We start from the raw sequence: 14,262 nt of genomic DNA, 5'->3' as shown, positions 1-14,262 counted from the left end.
AGGCTCAGAGAGAAGCCATTGGCAGTGTGATATGGGATGGAGCACAGCGGGTGAGACGCTGGGCTGACTGAGATGAAAATATCAAACAGATGTCATGGGGCACTACGGTGCCAGACCTAGTGCAGGATAAAAGACAGCATTATTTTTAATTTTATCACAACAGGAAACCAATAAAATGGTATTATAAACAAAAATGACAAGGGGGCTTTCCGATCGGCTTGTAAGAAAAGTCCTGTGTGGGTGACATGGGACAGAAGGAAGAACCCGCAGTGTGGTAACATGAAGCCAAGAAGCCCCATAACTAAAGTCTTCTAAGCTGGAGAGAGAAGCTCTGCTCCAGGGACGCAAGGAGGCCTTTGTGTGTGGAGGGGGCAGTGTGCCCAGAGCAGTGGCACTCAAAGCAAACCCAGGTAGACCATGATAAAAAAAAAAATTCAAATTTTACCCTTAGTGGAATTTTTAAGCAGATGACATGGTCCAAAGAATTGATTTGCCAAGGAAAATACAAAGGCAGGAAAGAGAAGTAGAAACTGGAGAAATGAACTGAAACACCATTACAGTGGCTCAGAGGAGACAACAGTGGCTAGGTGTATTGCAGAAGCAACCTGGGCGACGTGTTTTAGAACTGGCACCTGCAGGTCTTACCCAGGTGTTGTGTGGGGAGAGTTAAGACAAAAATGCCTTCCCAGTTTTTAGTTGGAACAACTCGTAAATGACTGCGTTGTTGACTAAGCCTGAGAAAGGGGTGGTTCCAACTTAAGCATCAGGGCGCTCTGAGTACTAAAGACTCATGCTTCCTTTATACCGATATCGTCCCTCTTACTAATGTGCACAGAGATGTTCCCTGGGATATGTTTCAAGGTCTTTGTAGTGAAGGTCAGGAAGCCCTTCACCCTTTCTGCACCTCCCATTAAACTGTAGCTGATGTGGCTGCTGGTGGTCTTTTCTGCAATCAGTGTTAGCTCTCTGTTCCCCAGAATAACTCCAAATTGTTATTTCTAGAGAATCTATAGTGCCAAGGATCCTGTGTTTGAGCTTAGCAACCTCCGCTGGGCTGTTTTTTCTAAGTATCTATGTAACCTGGGGATACTATTTAACTTCTGGACTCCCTGGAGGTCCTTCTGAAGACAGTTATCAGTGGTAAAATGTAACCCATAAGCAGTTACATAAATAGGTGTCTGTTTTCATTTCATTTGTCTCAGTTGCCCAAATTACAAATAACCTGCCTGTCCTTTGTCCGGATCTCTTTCCTTTTCTTCTTGCCGGCTTCTTCTACCTCCTGTCCTTCCTGCCGGATAAATTTACTTCCCTGCAAAAGGCTGACTAGTTGGAGACATCATCACCAGCCAATCAGAGCTCATTATTCCTGGCTGGTAAATCAGATGTAAGCTCCAAGTCTCCTTCTGATGTACTTCTAAAAACTGGGGCTGGAGAGATGGCTCAGCGGCTAAGAGCACTGACTGCTCTTCCAGAGGTCCTGAGTTCAATTCCCAGCAACCACATGGTGGCTCACAACCATCTGTAATGGAATCTGATGCCCTCTTCTGGTGTGTCTGAAGACAGCTACAGTGTACATGAATACATAAATAAATTCTTAAAAAAAAAAAAAACTGGCTGGCTCCCTGTTGGTCCAACCTGTCCCTCTCTCCCTCCCTTTCCCCTTCGCACCTTCCATCACCCTCCCACTCTTTCTAGCTCCTTACCCTTTCCTTTCTCTCCCCCCCCCCATTTTGGGTTTGGAACAATTACAAATTGTTGAAGCCTTCGGAAAGTTTGGGTTATTATGAATAAGTAAGGTTTAAGAGTGCACTCTTTTCCCTTGAGAAACAGAGGGCAGCTATTCCACATTCAATTTTTAAAACATGTGTTTTAGCAGCTTAATGCCTCTTGGCTCCATAAAACGGATTTAGTTGCGTTTAAGGTAATTTGTGGAGTAAGGGGGTGGGAGGGATACAGACTGACTTTTTTTTCTTTTCTTTTCTTTTTTTTTTTTGGAGCTGGGGACCGAACCCAGGGCCTTGCGCTTCCTAGGCAAGCACTCTATCACTGAGCTAAATCCCCAACCCCACAAACTGACTTTTATTCAGATGACTACAACATAAACTGGTATTACATTTGACGGTAAAAACCTCCTATCACTAGAAACTCACTGGGCTAACACAGTGAGTTCTAAGTATGTCAAAGCTCTTTCTGTTTTAACTAATGACTAATGATGGCACCTGACGGCTTCACAGTTGTTATGCTCTGTCTTACACTTTCAGGGCAGGGACCCTTCTGGAGAACAGGCCTGCTCAGCAGTGTTGCAGCTCTCACCTCATTGCTAAGTGAGTATCCCTTCCCTCACACCTGGCTCATCTGTGGGCCCACAAGTCCTCTTTAGATGCTCCCTAGTTGACCTTAAATCTAAGAGCAATAGCAAATTGAAAAAAACAACAACAACAACAATACAAGGTGTGTCTTTCTCTTAACCTTTGCTATGTACTTAAGAACTGTACAACTTCAAGGATTTATGAAGTGGGAGTTTCTGGTTCTGTCATGTGATACAGACTCCTGTGGTCTCCTCAGCAAGACCCCCACAGGAAAGCATGTAATGTTTGGAGAAAATATAAATAGGACTCAACAAACAGTGACAGGGCTCTTGCATAGCTTGCTTCGCAATGCTTCATTGGTCTGGAGTCCTGTTTGGCTCTAGTCACTTCCGCTGACTGTTGCCTATTTGGTGGAGGCCTGGCAGTTTCTGCTGGATTGTGCAGCCGCTGTTGATTCATGTTTGGTATCATGACACTACTGAAATGGACTGCTGGTATCCTGACAAACGAAGATAGGAATCATCCCAAATACCTACTTCTAAACAGGTCCACATCCTGTTTACTATCTTTTCTCCCCTACCTTTGGGTGGTGGGCTAGAAGACAGGTGGAAGTGTTTGAGGACCCTTATTAAATAGGTTCTAAAAAATCTAAGTCTACAGATTGCAGTGTGAAATGACCAAAGACGAGTAGCAGAAAAGCTTAATGATTGACGAAGGGGTCACTGCCCTGAGGCTCCGATCTTTAGATCTAACCAGATCTAACCTTTTAGTTATGCTCCTTCAAGTCGCTTTTATCAAGGAACGAGGTATTCTGTAGAGCAGTGGTTCTCAATCTTCCTAACACCGCGAACAGTTTCCCCGTGGCACTGCCACCCATCCAGAAAGAAAGGAAGGAAAAAAGAAAGAAATCCAAGTACAAGAAAGTGTGTTCTCTGCTCACATCAGCTTAGTCCTAACGACAGTCTTAACTTCTTGAATAATAGTTTTGGTTAGCATTTAGAGACAGCCTGGGTATTACCGCATATCCTGCAGGGGAAATGTATGGAATTTGGTTAATCGTTACTAGAAATTTGGTTAACACCGTACCTAGGCTACAGTAAAGGAGCACAGCTGTGGAGAGTGGGGAAGTTCAACAAGAGCCGTCTGTCTGACTTGGAGGGAGCAGAGGTTACATGCAGCCTGGTAAGGACAGTGTGCAGCCACTTGGCATCAAAGCAGTAGTAAATTTTGTAAGTGGATATTGTTGCAGGAAATGATAGAAAAGGATGCACCATCCCACACTATGCCGGGCACCAGGCAGGCCACATGGCACAGGCTGGGTGTTCTCATCTCAGCAGACTCTCTGACCCTTTGCTCTGAAAGTTCTCCACCCAACTCGCTAAGAAACCACAGTGGGTTGCTGCCACGCCAGCCCCATGCAGCAACCGCCCATCTTGCGGTTAGCAGTCACAAATCCCTGTAACCTGGCAAAATCAAAACTCTAGAGGCTTGTAATTTACCAGTCAGATTTACAGTCAGTAAATTCTCAACCCCCAAAATGCCCAAAGAAAACTCAGAGCCAATTGATAATTATACAAACTGCCCACGTAGATTGGACAAATTGTTCTGTAATAATCTTATATGATATTCATAGTTACCTGTGGCTATGTAAAGCCACACGGATCTGGGTCGTCCTTCTCTTCCTCCATCCTCCTTCTCCTCTCTCTCTCCTATCTCTCCCGCCTCTCAAAAGCTCTGTGCCTGCCCACCTTTTTCTGCTCTCCAGTCACAGGCTCTAGCCTTGTCTTTCACCTGCCCTCACTGCTCACAGACAGCAATCTACAGGGTACAGCAAAGCACAATGCAGCTGCCAAGTATTCAAGCAGTCTTTCAACCTCTCTGCCTCCACTCCCTCACCAACCAGGTGACTGGGCTCATACAATTCCTAAGCTAAACCATAACAGCAAGGTCTCAACCAAGGACAAACCTGACTCACAGAGACTGGGCAGGCAAGGAAGTTTGCCCAGCACCCTCTGTGCCAGCCTCACAGAGAAGGAAGGCAAAATTGCCCTCGAAGGTCTTGCATCCAAGCCCTTGTTTGACATGATGATGATGTCTTTGCAGCTAGCAAGGTTGGGTTCTTCTGAACTCTGTGTCACCCTTATAGCAATAAAAGATGTCTTACAAAAATTAGTCTTTCCTGGTTGCATGGTTTGGTAAGTGAAAATAGTAACACCCACTTAAACTAGAATTTCAGGTGAATAATGAATGATTTATTTGGTAGATGTCTAGTGCAGTATTTGGGATATGCTGAAGAGATTCATTGTCCATCTGAATTCAGACTTGGGTGTCCTGTGTTCTATCTCACAGCTCTGGTTACAAATCCTGCCTTTCTTTTTCTTCCACGCATCTTCTCACTTTCCAAGGCCCAAATAACATGCTCGATTGTTCTTCCACCTAAGACCTTTTCCTTTAGCTTGTTTTGACTTTGTTTGGTTTTGCTTTACTCTGCCTTTTTAGCCTCAGGTCACTTTACAAAGCTGGGAAGATGAAGTAGCAACTTGTGGGTTCATTCTTACCTCGATGTTAGCCACAATTGATATAAGGGTTGCTTTTTTTTTTTTTTTATGTGTATGGATTCCTTGCCTGCATGTGTGCCTGTGCACCACGTGTGTGCCTGGTGCCCAGAGGCCAGAAGGGGGCGTCAGATTCCCCTGGAAAGAGAGTTATAGACAGTTGACCTGCATAATGGGGTACCAAATACACATTATTCAGATGGCAAATTTAAATAATCCAACTTCATTTACACCTTGGGTTCAGCTTTCTCTTTTTAATGTTTAATAAACACTATTAATACACATTAGGGAGTGGTATTCATTTTTGTTATCTTTATTTCCACTTTATGATGTTGAACTGTAAATATTTTCTGTAAATTATTTCCCTCATCTGAGCTTTCTGTCACTACAAAATCTCAATGCCAACCATAGGGTTAACTGCACCTGTGTCTCCAGGTCTAAGCCATACACTGTGCGTGAGTGTAGCTAAGGTCGCTTTAGGGACTTTTCGCCTGGAGCCAGTCTTGTGGATGACAAGAAAAATTACAATAAAACTGAGCTGCTGTCGGAGTCCTTTCTGCCACACCATCCCCACCCTCAGCACCCTCAGTCTTGCAGATCCCTTCTGTTGCCCAGCCCCAGTTCCTGGTACTAACACTCTCAGCGGGCAAACAAGCTGTTCTGGGTGGCTGTCACCTGACTGCACCCTCTTGCCCCTCCTCTTGTCAGCTGTAAAACCAAGTCACCTCTTGCTTTCCTCAAAGTTTTCTAGGTAAACAGCTCCTTTCAGCTGTCCTCCACAAAGTGCCTAGAACGTAAAAACAAACACCTCGGTACGTAGCTGAGCAGCAGAGGTGCACACATTTAATCCCAGCCTCCAGGAGGCAGAGGCAGATGGATCTTTGTGAGTTCAAGGCCAGCCTGGTCAATAGAGTGAAAGGATAACATAAACCCCTGAACTAGGCCATAAGGCACCAGCTCCAGCCTGGGGATAACCACAAGAATGGGAAATATCTTATCTCAGAATGGGACATCTGCGCTGGGAAGCCTTAAAGGGTTTGGGTATCTCATCCTGTGAATATGTTCATGACACAGGAATACAATCTGCCGACCACCTGGGCACAAGTTGGTCAGAAACCGACCCATGTAACTTTCCTGGCACCCACAATGAAGTTTTAAATTATCTAACTATTCTAAAAAAAAATCCTCTAGACCTCCATAAAGGGGGCCTGCGAACCCCTTTCCTCCTTTCCTGAACTATTTTGATGAATTGTAGAGCCCTATATGATAGATTGCTGCAGAATAAATCCTTTGCTTTTGCATATTATTTGAGTCTAGGGTGTAATTCTTTGGCAATTCTTGGATCCTTACAACAGCAAGGTCCAGGACAGCCAGAGATAGAGAAACCCTAGCTTGAAAAACAAAACAAAAATTTCAATACGGTCTGTCTCTTTTCCCCTACTATTTCTTTTCCCATAGTCACAGGAAGATCTTTGCTCTTTTGGTTTTTCCAGATAGAGTTTCTCTGTGTAACCCACCAATCCTGGCACTCACTTTGTAGACCAGGCTGGCCTCAAACTCACAGAGATCCACCTGCCTCCGCCTCCTGAGTGCTGGGATTAAAGGCTGCACTGCCACACCTGGCTCTTTGCTTGTTTTTCTTTCCTGAGATTCCTTAGTAATGATTTATTCCTATTTTATTCATCACATCTTTTACAACACTGGTAAGCATAGTCCCAAAATTTAAGAAAGAAATTCCAACTTTTTTTTTTTTTTTTGAGGCGGGAGGTTCTCACAGAAGAGGGAAATGATTCTGTGTCTAAAAGTTTTCTGGATAGCTCATTTATTTCTTCAGAATAAAAGCTCTATACTATATATACCATATGCACTTTAAATGTATAACCTATAGTGAATAAATTCATAGCTGTTAAAGAAATTATACAGAGGAAACAAAAGTATTTAATACTCTTAGTTTGTTTTTTTTTGTTTTGTTTTGTTTTTTTGTAAATAGTTGCTGGGAAACCTGAGAATACTTGGAACGACATTAACCATAAACTAACAAGTGGGCAAGTGGTTTCCTTGCTTCTGGATGAGTTGAGAGGCAGAGATGATAAAATACTTTTTATTTAGTTGAATTGAATCTTGCACTTGGAATGACTTAGGTATCATCCTAAGGTATGAAATGACTTAGGTGTCATCCTCTATGAATGGGTGCATTTTGCAACTTAAGACAGTAATGTTCAGAAAAGCTAAGAGGACACCGATTTAGAATAAACCCAAGGAGAATTGGCAACAAATAGTTGTAAAAGCACCTGTCTTGAAGCAGAAAGCAAGGGTTGGTTGTAAAATGTTATATGGCTGGTGGAAATGTACAGCTCTCTAAAACACTTGGATTGACCGCATTGACTGGAACAGCGTTGCCAATGGTGCGATTCTCTCACCACAGATTTCAATACCCTTAGATCCATGGTAACCCATTTTCAGGACAGTTATCAAGTGGCAGCTCACAGCTGTCTATAACTCCAGTTCCAGGGGATCCAACATCACACAGACAAACATGCAGGCAAACCCTGATGTACGATCGATAGATAGATAGATAGATAGATAGATAGATAGATAGATAGATCGATCTATCTTTAAAAAAAAAAAAGCGAACACTGGAGTTGGGTTGTGCCCACCGTGATCCAGACCTAAGCATGCCTGTTTAAAAGTTTCCTCCAAGCTGGGGGCAGTGGTGGTGCATGCCTTTAATCCTAGTACTCAGGAGACAGAGGCAAGAGATCTCTGAATTTGAGGGCAGCCTGGTCTACAGAGCAAGTTCCAGGACAGCCAGGGCTACACAGAGAAACTTTGTCTCAAAAGACACCCCATAGTTCCCTGGGATCTGAAGGATCTTGGATGGATTGGGTCAAACTGTCCTTTTCCTCAGTCCCTTTGAAAGGATAGGCGTCAAAGCAAGGTGCACCCAGAAGTTCAGCACTGAAGTTTAGTCACTGCAGAGGCGACTCAGCTGCTTTTGTACAGGACCAGATTCGGCTCCCAGCACCCACGTGGCAGCTCACAGCCATCTGTAACTACACTTCCGGGGGAATTCACACTCTCCTGGCTTCTCCAAACTCAGGCAACACATGATAGACATATAAACTGTAGGCAAAATACTCATATAAGCAAAACAAAAATATTTTTAACTACTACACAATATTAAGATTATCTTGACAGGGAGATTTTAAATAAATCCTAACCCTAACCTCAGAATCAGGCCAGAACCCCTAACCCTTAGCTAATCTTACCCTAACCCATATAGTCCTACAACCATAACCCAAACTCTAAACCCCAACCTTCATGCAACCTTCAACCTACCCTAAACACTAAGTACTGAAGAGTGTTGGAAAAACCAGCAATAAACAGTAACATAGGATTCTGGCCTAAGCAGCTAGACAGGGCAGTAAATACCACTGACTAAAAAGCAAAGGGAGACCCTGGACCTAAGTAGGCATTATGTTGAGTTTGAACAGCCCACGAAATACTCATGGGAGGGGCAGAGAGAGGGAGAGGCAGTTTTACCAGAGACAGGTTGCAGAAAGAGAACAAGCTAGACACAGGTGAAGACAGAATGAGCCAGAGAATGAGGAACCAGAGGATTAGAACGGATTGCCAGAGTTAGTATTGAGGCCAAGCAGAGCATAGAGTAAGAGGCTGAGAGAGAGAAGCCAGATTGAATCACTCAGCATGGAGAGGAGTTGGAGTCAGAACAGTTGAGTTGAACCAGCCAGCCAGAGCTAAGAAAAGAGCTAGAAAGGGTGATCTTATTCAGCAGTAAGTCTCAGAAACTGAAAACATTCCAGGCCTAGATAAGATGGTACCCAGGCTAGAAGCTTCCAGGACTAGGCCTAGGCTAGCAGAAGAAGGCAGTGAGCCTCTGAAGACAATTACATCAGGGGAATAAAAGACACTTTTATACATGTGTGCCCAGCACGCTCATACCCGCCCACTTACACACCATTCACACACACAAACAAAGGGTTTTGCTTTGTTTTGTTTTAAATGCGGTCTGCTAAGACTCAGTTCAGGTTAGGACAAGTAGCTCCTTGGCTCCTAAAAACAAAACACAGCTGGATGGTGGCCACACTGGCTCCTTGAAGATGATGACCTGCTCAGAAAAACAGCAACAGCAACAGCAACAACAGATGAGGCCCTGGCATCAGAGCTGGACCAAGCAGTCCCAGCCCCTGTCTCACTTTGCTTCCAATAACACAGACAGCTCTCTTCCACCCACCATCCTATTTCTTTAAAAAAAGATTTATTAAGGCAATATAACAATATGTAAAGCACTGAAAACTGGCCAGGGCGCCCTTTCCAAAGTGAGCCCAGTGTGTCGAGAGCTTCTCCACAGTTCCTTATCACCAGCAGCTACTCCACATCTCTCTTCTGTCAGGAAGAACATTTCTTTCAAAAGTTCTCACGTGGCAGCTTCACACCGGCCAGCAGCTTCATGTCCTGAGGGACAAACCAATCCCACTTCTGCTGAGAGGATTCCTGGAAAGGCCCTGCACTCAAGACAAATCCCCCTCACCACCCCGGAGGGGATGACTAGTCCAGCATGTAGGAGCCTCTAAAAGAAATTGAACCGGAACTCTTCGTTGGTCAAGTCGGACATGGTTCCGGCTCTTCCTGCAGGACGAGGCCTGCAGACCCTTCCACTCTTCTTTCTGGCGGCCTCGCCAACCAGCTGTACCTGGGCCGAGCGGGTGGCTGTAGGAAGGGGGAGTGGAGAGTCAGCTAACGTGATCTGTGCAGTTACAACTCTCCTAACTTCTCAGTACTAAAAGTAAATAATGCCTTCTCTGATGAGACTCACAGAGATGCAGTAACTTACCAAAAACGTTTAAATCTAAATAACGTATCCAGGATTTATGCCAAAGTTATTTATTGTTTCAGGAGCTAAAGTCCAACTGGGATCTAGCTTTATAGCCAGTGAAGTGAGCCCAGGCCAAGACAGATGAGTGGTTTTTCCCATCTCCAAAACAGACTGAGGTGAGGACCTCGGCCCTCCTCCTTCCGGGACCTCTGTCCCCAAATAGGTATATATTTTTCTCCATGCTTACAATTCCCCCCCCCCCCCCAAGCCCATCTCTTCCCACACTAACCCAGCTGAGCTGAGCCACTCCCTTGAAGTTAATGTACTGAACCAATCACTTTCTAGTTCCTCACCAGCCTTTAAAGCCCGTAGGGCCTCCCGCCACTCTGCATCCATCTGAGCCCTGTAGTCCCCAAACAAGGAGCGCATCAGCTGTCTCTTCCGGGGCAAGGGGGTTTTTTCACTCCGCAACGTTCGGATTGCCCCAACAGCCTGCTCTTCTGCAGATTTAAAAAAAAAAAAAATTAAAGCGCTAGTAACTTCAAACACACTCCATATCATCCTACTACAAAGGCAACAAGTCCCATTCGACTGAGGTGACACATGCCTTTAATCCCAGGAGGCAAAGGCAAGCGGATCTGTACAATGAGACCGTCTCGCGGGGGGAAAACAAACAAACAAAAAAAAAAAAACAAAAAAACAACCAAAACAACGTAAACAAACAAAAAGCAACAATCCCAGCCCTTGGCAACACCACCAGGCCACAGCACTGTCATGGTTTACATTTCCTTAACTATAAAGTAGGGTCCCTCACTCTGTTTCGGGGTGGGTCTCTGCGTCCTGAGACCCAGCTCCAGCTGTTCCACACACCAGGCCAGCTCCCGCGCCAGCTGCTCCGCCTGTGGTAGAAAGGAGGACATGGCAGGCAATAGGATCCCGCAGACTCCACTCCCATACCTTCAGCGCCTTAATTCCGCACACCTAGCCCACACAGGTAGGCGGGTTAGCATCCAGAAAGCTCACAGGGAGTCCCATCCTTGCCTGGGCCTCAGCACTAGGGGGAGCTTCATCTGGAGTAGGATTCTCGGAGGGCTTTTCCTTTCCATTTGTCCCAGAGACCCTGTTCGGGGTTTTCTTTTTCTTTTGCTTCATCGATACTGTGTTGCCTACGGGATGTGTCCTGTTGGCGGAGTCACATGTAGGTTGCACTGAATTACGAAGAGGAGGATCCGAGGCACCGGAAGCTGGGCGAGAGAGCTGAGGTCTGCGCGGAGCGCGATTAGTTCTCCGGCTTGAGGCTGCTGGTGCCTCCCGAGCAGGATGCCCTGGCTCCTGAAAAACGTGGGACAGGACGAAATTCACAGGGTCTCCCCACCTAGGGCCTCGCCACAAACACACCTCGCACAGCTTACCGCCATTAGCTGGAGAGGTCACCGGAAGCTAGTAAGTCCTAAAAATCCCATAGCGAACTCACTCCCCTGGAAACAGGTCTACGACACAAGGTTCCGCAGAAAGTACAGCGGACCCAGAGCCAATGCTCACCGCGGGACGGAGCGCTCCAGGTTGTGCTTGTAATTTGGGTTGACAGAGTGCACAGGAACTTAACTTAAGGCCTCGGAAAACCCAGCAGAGTGCGCCGCCAAAAAACAAGACGATCCCTGGGGAGAATGGAACCCGCGGGGTGGAGGGGAACGCCCAGAGGTGGGGCAAGGTGGACATGCAGGGCGGTTCGGGGCGGGGCACACATAAAGCCAGATGGTTCAGCTGGTTTCCAGTATGCATCACAATCCTGAAGAACTAGGCTCTAATAGCAATGAAGGAGTGAACTTGCCAGCGAGAGTAGGAGTAAGCATGCAAAGAGCAAGAACGTCCTTCTTCCACGACCTTTATATAGGCTGCCACCCGAAGACGTGGCCCAGATTTAAGGTGCATCTTCCCACCTCAAGAAAAACTCTCTTACAGGTGTACCCAGTCCCGTGGGTTTTAGGATAATTCCAGACGTTTGTTTTCAAGTTGACAACCAAGAATAGCAATAGCTATCATAGCGGTCTAACCGTGGGACTGCAGATACCAGACACGGAGCTTCAGGGTTTGGTATTTTGTATCTCTTCGCTATGCCTCTATTCCACAGTTTTGGAATGCCAGCGTACATACTGTGCCCTTGTACGTCGGAAGTATATAATTTTACTTTTGACTTTACCGGGGTCTATAGTTAAGAGATTACCTTGGGACTTTTTAAACAATGTTGAAACTGAAAAAGATGATGGGAACTTTTACAGTTAGATTAAATGCATTTTTACTTTACGATATGGCCATAAAACACTCTGGCCAAGGCAACTTAGAAAAATAGTTTGATTAGGGGACAAATTTGTCCAGGGGGACAAAATTTATGATGATGGAAGGAAAGCATGGCAGAGGAGGACTGGAACAGCAGCTGAGAGCTCACATCTCGATCCAAAAGCAGGAGGAAGCGAACACCATGGGCATGGTAAGAGGCTTTGAAAACCTTAAACCCAGCCCTCAGTAACACACCTCCTCCAACAAGAACACACCTCCTAATCCTTCCCAAACAGCCAACAACTGGGGACCAAGGATTCAAACTCCAGAGATTTATAGAAGACATCTCATTTAAAACACTACAGGAGTCAGGGAATGGAATGTGGGTGTTTGAGAATTCCCCCAAAGGCAAATGAATACTCGGTCCCTGCTGGTGGTCCTGTTTGGGACGATTACGGGGTGGCACCATCTCACTAGTGGAAGTTCCTGAAGGTATGAAGTAGGAAGAGTTCATAGCCTCAAGGAGGTGGTGCACACCTTTAATCCCAGCACTGGGATCGCTGTGAGTTCCAGGTCAGCCAGGTCTAGAGAGTGAGTTCTAGGACACCAGACACCTCACTTCAGGTTTGGATTCTGCTTACATTTACAGCTGAAGATGTGATCTCTCAGTTTCCTACTCCTCGTGCCATTCCTGGCAGTTGCTGCTGTGCCTCCACACCATAATGGATCGGAACCATAAACACAAATTAACTTTGCTTCCAAGAGTTGCTTTTGATCAAGGTGTTTCATCACAGCCAACAGAAAAGTAACTAACACAGTGACACCAGAGTACGGATATGAGAAAACATGTAAAGCCACACACCTGAAATGCCTATAACAAGCTGTATGCCAGTTAGACCCCTGTTGTATTAAGGTGTGCCTCTGTATTTCCAGTTGTGAATTCTGTACAGGCAGAGAGCTAAGTGCAGGCAGGATTTTGGTACTGTCATTTGTATGGCCCATCCCCAGGTTTTCTATTCTGTAAATGCTTGTCTTCCACACCTTCCCAAAAGATGAAGGTCACGAATTGAAGAATGCCTTAGGCGACCTAAGAGATGTTCTAGCACGATCTTACTGCTGATTGGTTATAATAAAGATCTGTCAGCCAATAGCTGAGGCAGGAAGTATGGGGGGAGCGGGACTTCTGGTGGGCCGAGAGATGGGATGCAAACAGAGGCAGGAGGATCGAAGCAAACATAGAAGGGAAAGTGAGTGGAACAGGAAAGTAAAGAGCTAGCCAGGTGGCAGGGCCAGTCTGAAATTCAGGTTGTTAGAAGCTAGCTGAGTCTGCCCTAGCTAACGGCCTAGAGCTTTAAACTATATAGAAGTCTCATGTCCTGTTTAAACTACAAGCAGGTCCTTGAAGGCCCCACAGTAGACCTCAGTAAAGCGGTTTCTCTGACACAGGGTGTAACTGTCACCCAAGCTGGCCTTAAACTTGCCACCCTGCCTCGGCCTTTCTTTGCTGGGTTTACAGTGCTATGCAGCAGTTTCTTCAAAGAAAAAGAAATCACAGAATGACAGATGGACTGTTCTGTCAAAGCTGCAACTCTCCCCCAGCCTGGTGTGATTTATGATCTCAAAATATTGAATCAAATTAGTCTCTTTGCTCCTTCGCTTCCAGAACACTGGCCCTACAGGGCTGTTGACAGAGCACTAAGTCCATTGTCTGCTGAGTTAGGCCTGCACCACACTCTGAGACTCTTGTTTCTGTGTACAAGCACAGGCCTCTTCCTGAACGGAGGGTGAACCCTGTAACTTTGCTTTCCCAGGGCCCAGAAGCAGCCGGGTATTCCCAAGTAACAACAATAAACTTGGCCAGAAGGCATCAGTCTGGCTAGGGTTTCTATTGTGTGGTAAAATGCCAGAACTAAAAGCATCTTCGGGGAGGGTTTTCTTTCTTTCTTTTTTTATAACTTTTCAATTCTCAGGTCATACTCTATCACTGATAGCAGGAACTGATGCAGAAGCCCTGGGGGATGTTGCTTACTGACTTGCTTTGTCTGCAGGTGACAGGGGTGTGGCTTGTGAAGTTCCAGAGGGAATCGGTGACTCTATTAGGGCTGTTTATGTGATATCTTGATTTTTTTTTTAGATTTATTTATTTTTATTTACATAAGTACACTGCCACTGTCTTCAGACACGACAGAAGAGGGCTTTAGATCTCATTACAGATGGTTGTGAGCCACCATGTGGTTTCTGGGAATTGAACTCGTGACCTCTGGAAGAGCAGTCAGTGCTCTTA

At 45.6% G+C, this 14,262-nt stretch overlaps 1 protein-coding gene and 1 long non-coding RNA gene across 4 annotated transcripts in view; both read right to left on the bottom strand.

The window, feature by feature from the left end:
* The window catches only part of LOC148004862 (uncharacterized), a 33,562-nt gene extending 29,517 nt beyond the window's left edge, over positions 1-4,045 (bottom strand). The window contains exon 1 of one of the 2 annotated variants that reach the window (XR_015625730.1): positions 3,947-4,045. This is a non-coding gene — a long non-coding RNA (uncharacterized LOC148004862). The remainder of the gene's footprint in view (positions 1-3,946) is intronic. The other variant, XR_015625729.1, reaches the window with a different exon arrangement.
* A 5,076-nt stretch (positions 4,046-9,121) lies between these two features.
* Positions 9,122-11,376, bottom strand: C7h8orf33 (similar to human chromosome 8 open reading frame 33). Of its 2 annotated transcripts, none has more exon segments than NM_001398982.1 (5): positions 9,122-9,595; positions 10,055-10,201; positions 10,516-10,600; positions 10,743-11,033; positions 11,114-11,376. In NM_001398982.1, coding segments are annotated over 5 exon segments (669 nt in total). In that variant the 5' UTR covers positions 11,120-11,376; the 3' UTR covers positions 9,122-9,455.
* Positions 11,377-14,262: the final 2,886 nt, after the last annotated feature.

The sequence above is a fragment of the Rattus norvegicus genome, chromosome 7 (genome assembly GCF_021556685.1).
Source record: "Rattus norvegicus strain SHRSP/BbbUtx chromosome 7, alternate assembly SHRSP_T2T, whole genome shotgun sequence".
NCBI lineage: Eukaryota > Metazoa > Chordata > Mammalia > Rodentia > Muridae > Rattus > Rattus norvegicus.
This window is presented reverse-complemented; position numbering and strand designations above follow the sequence as displayed.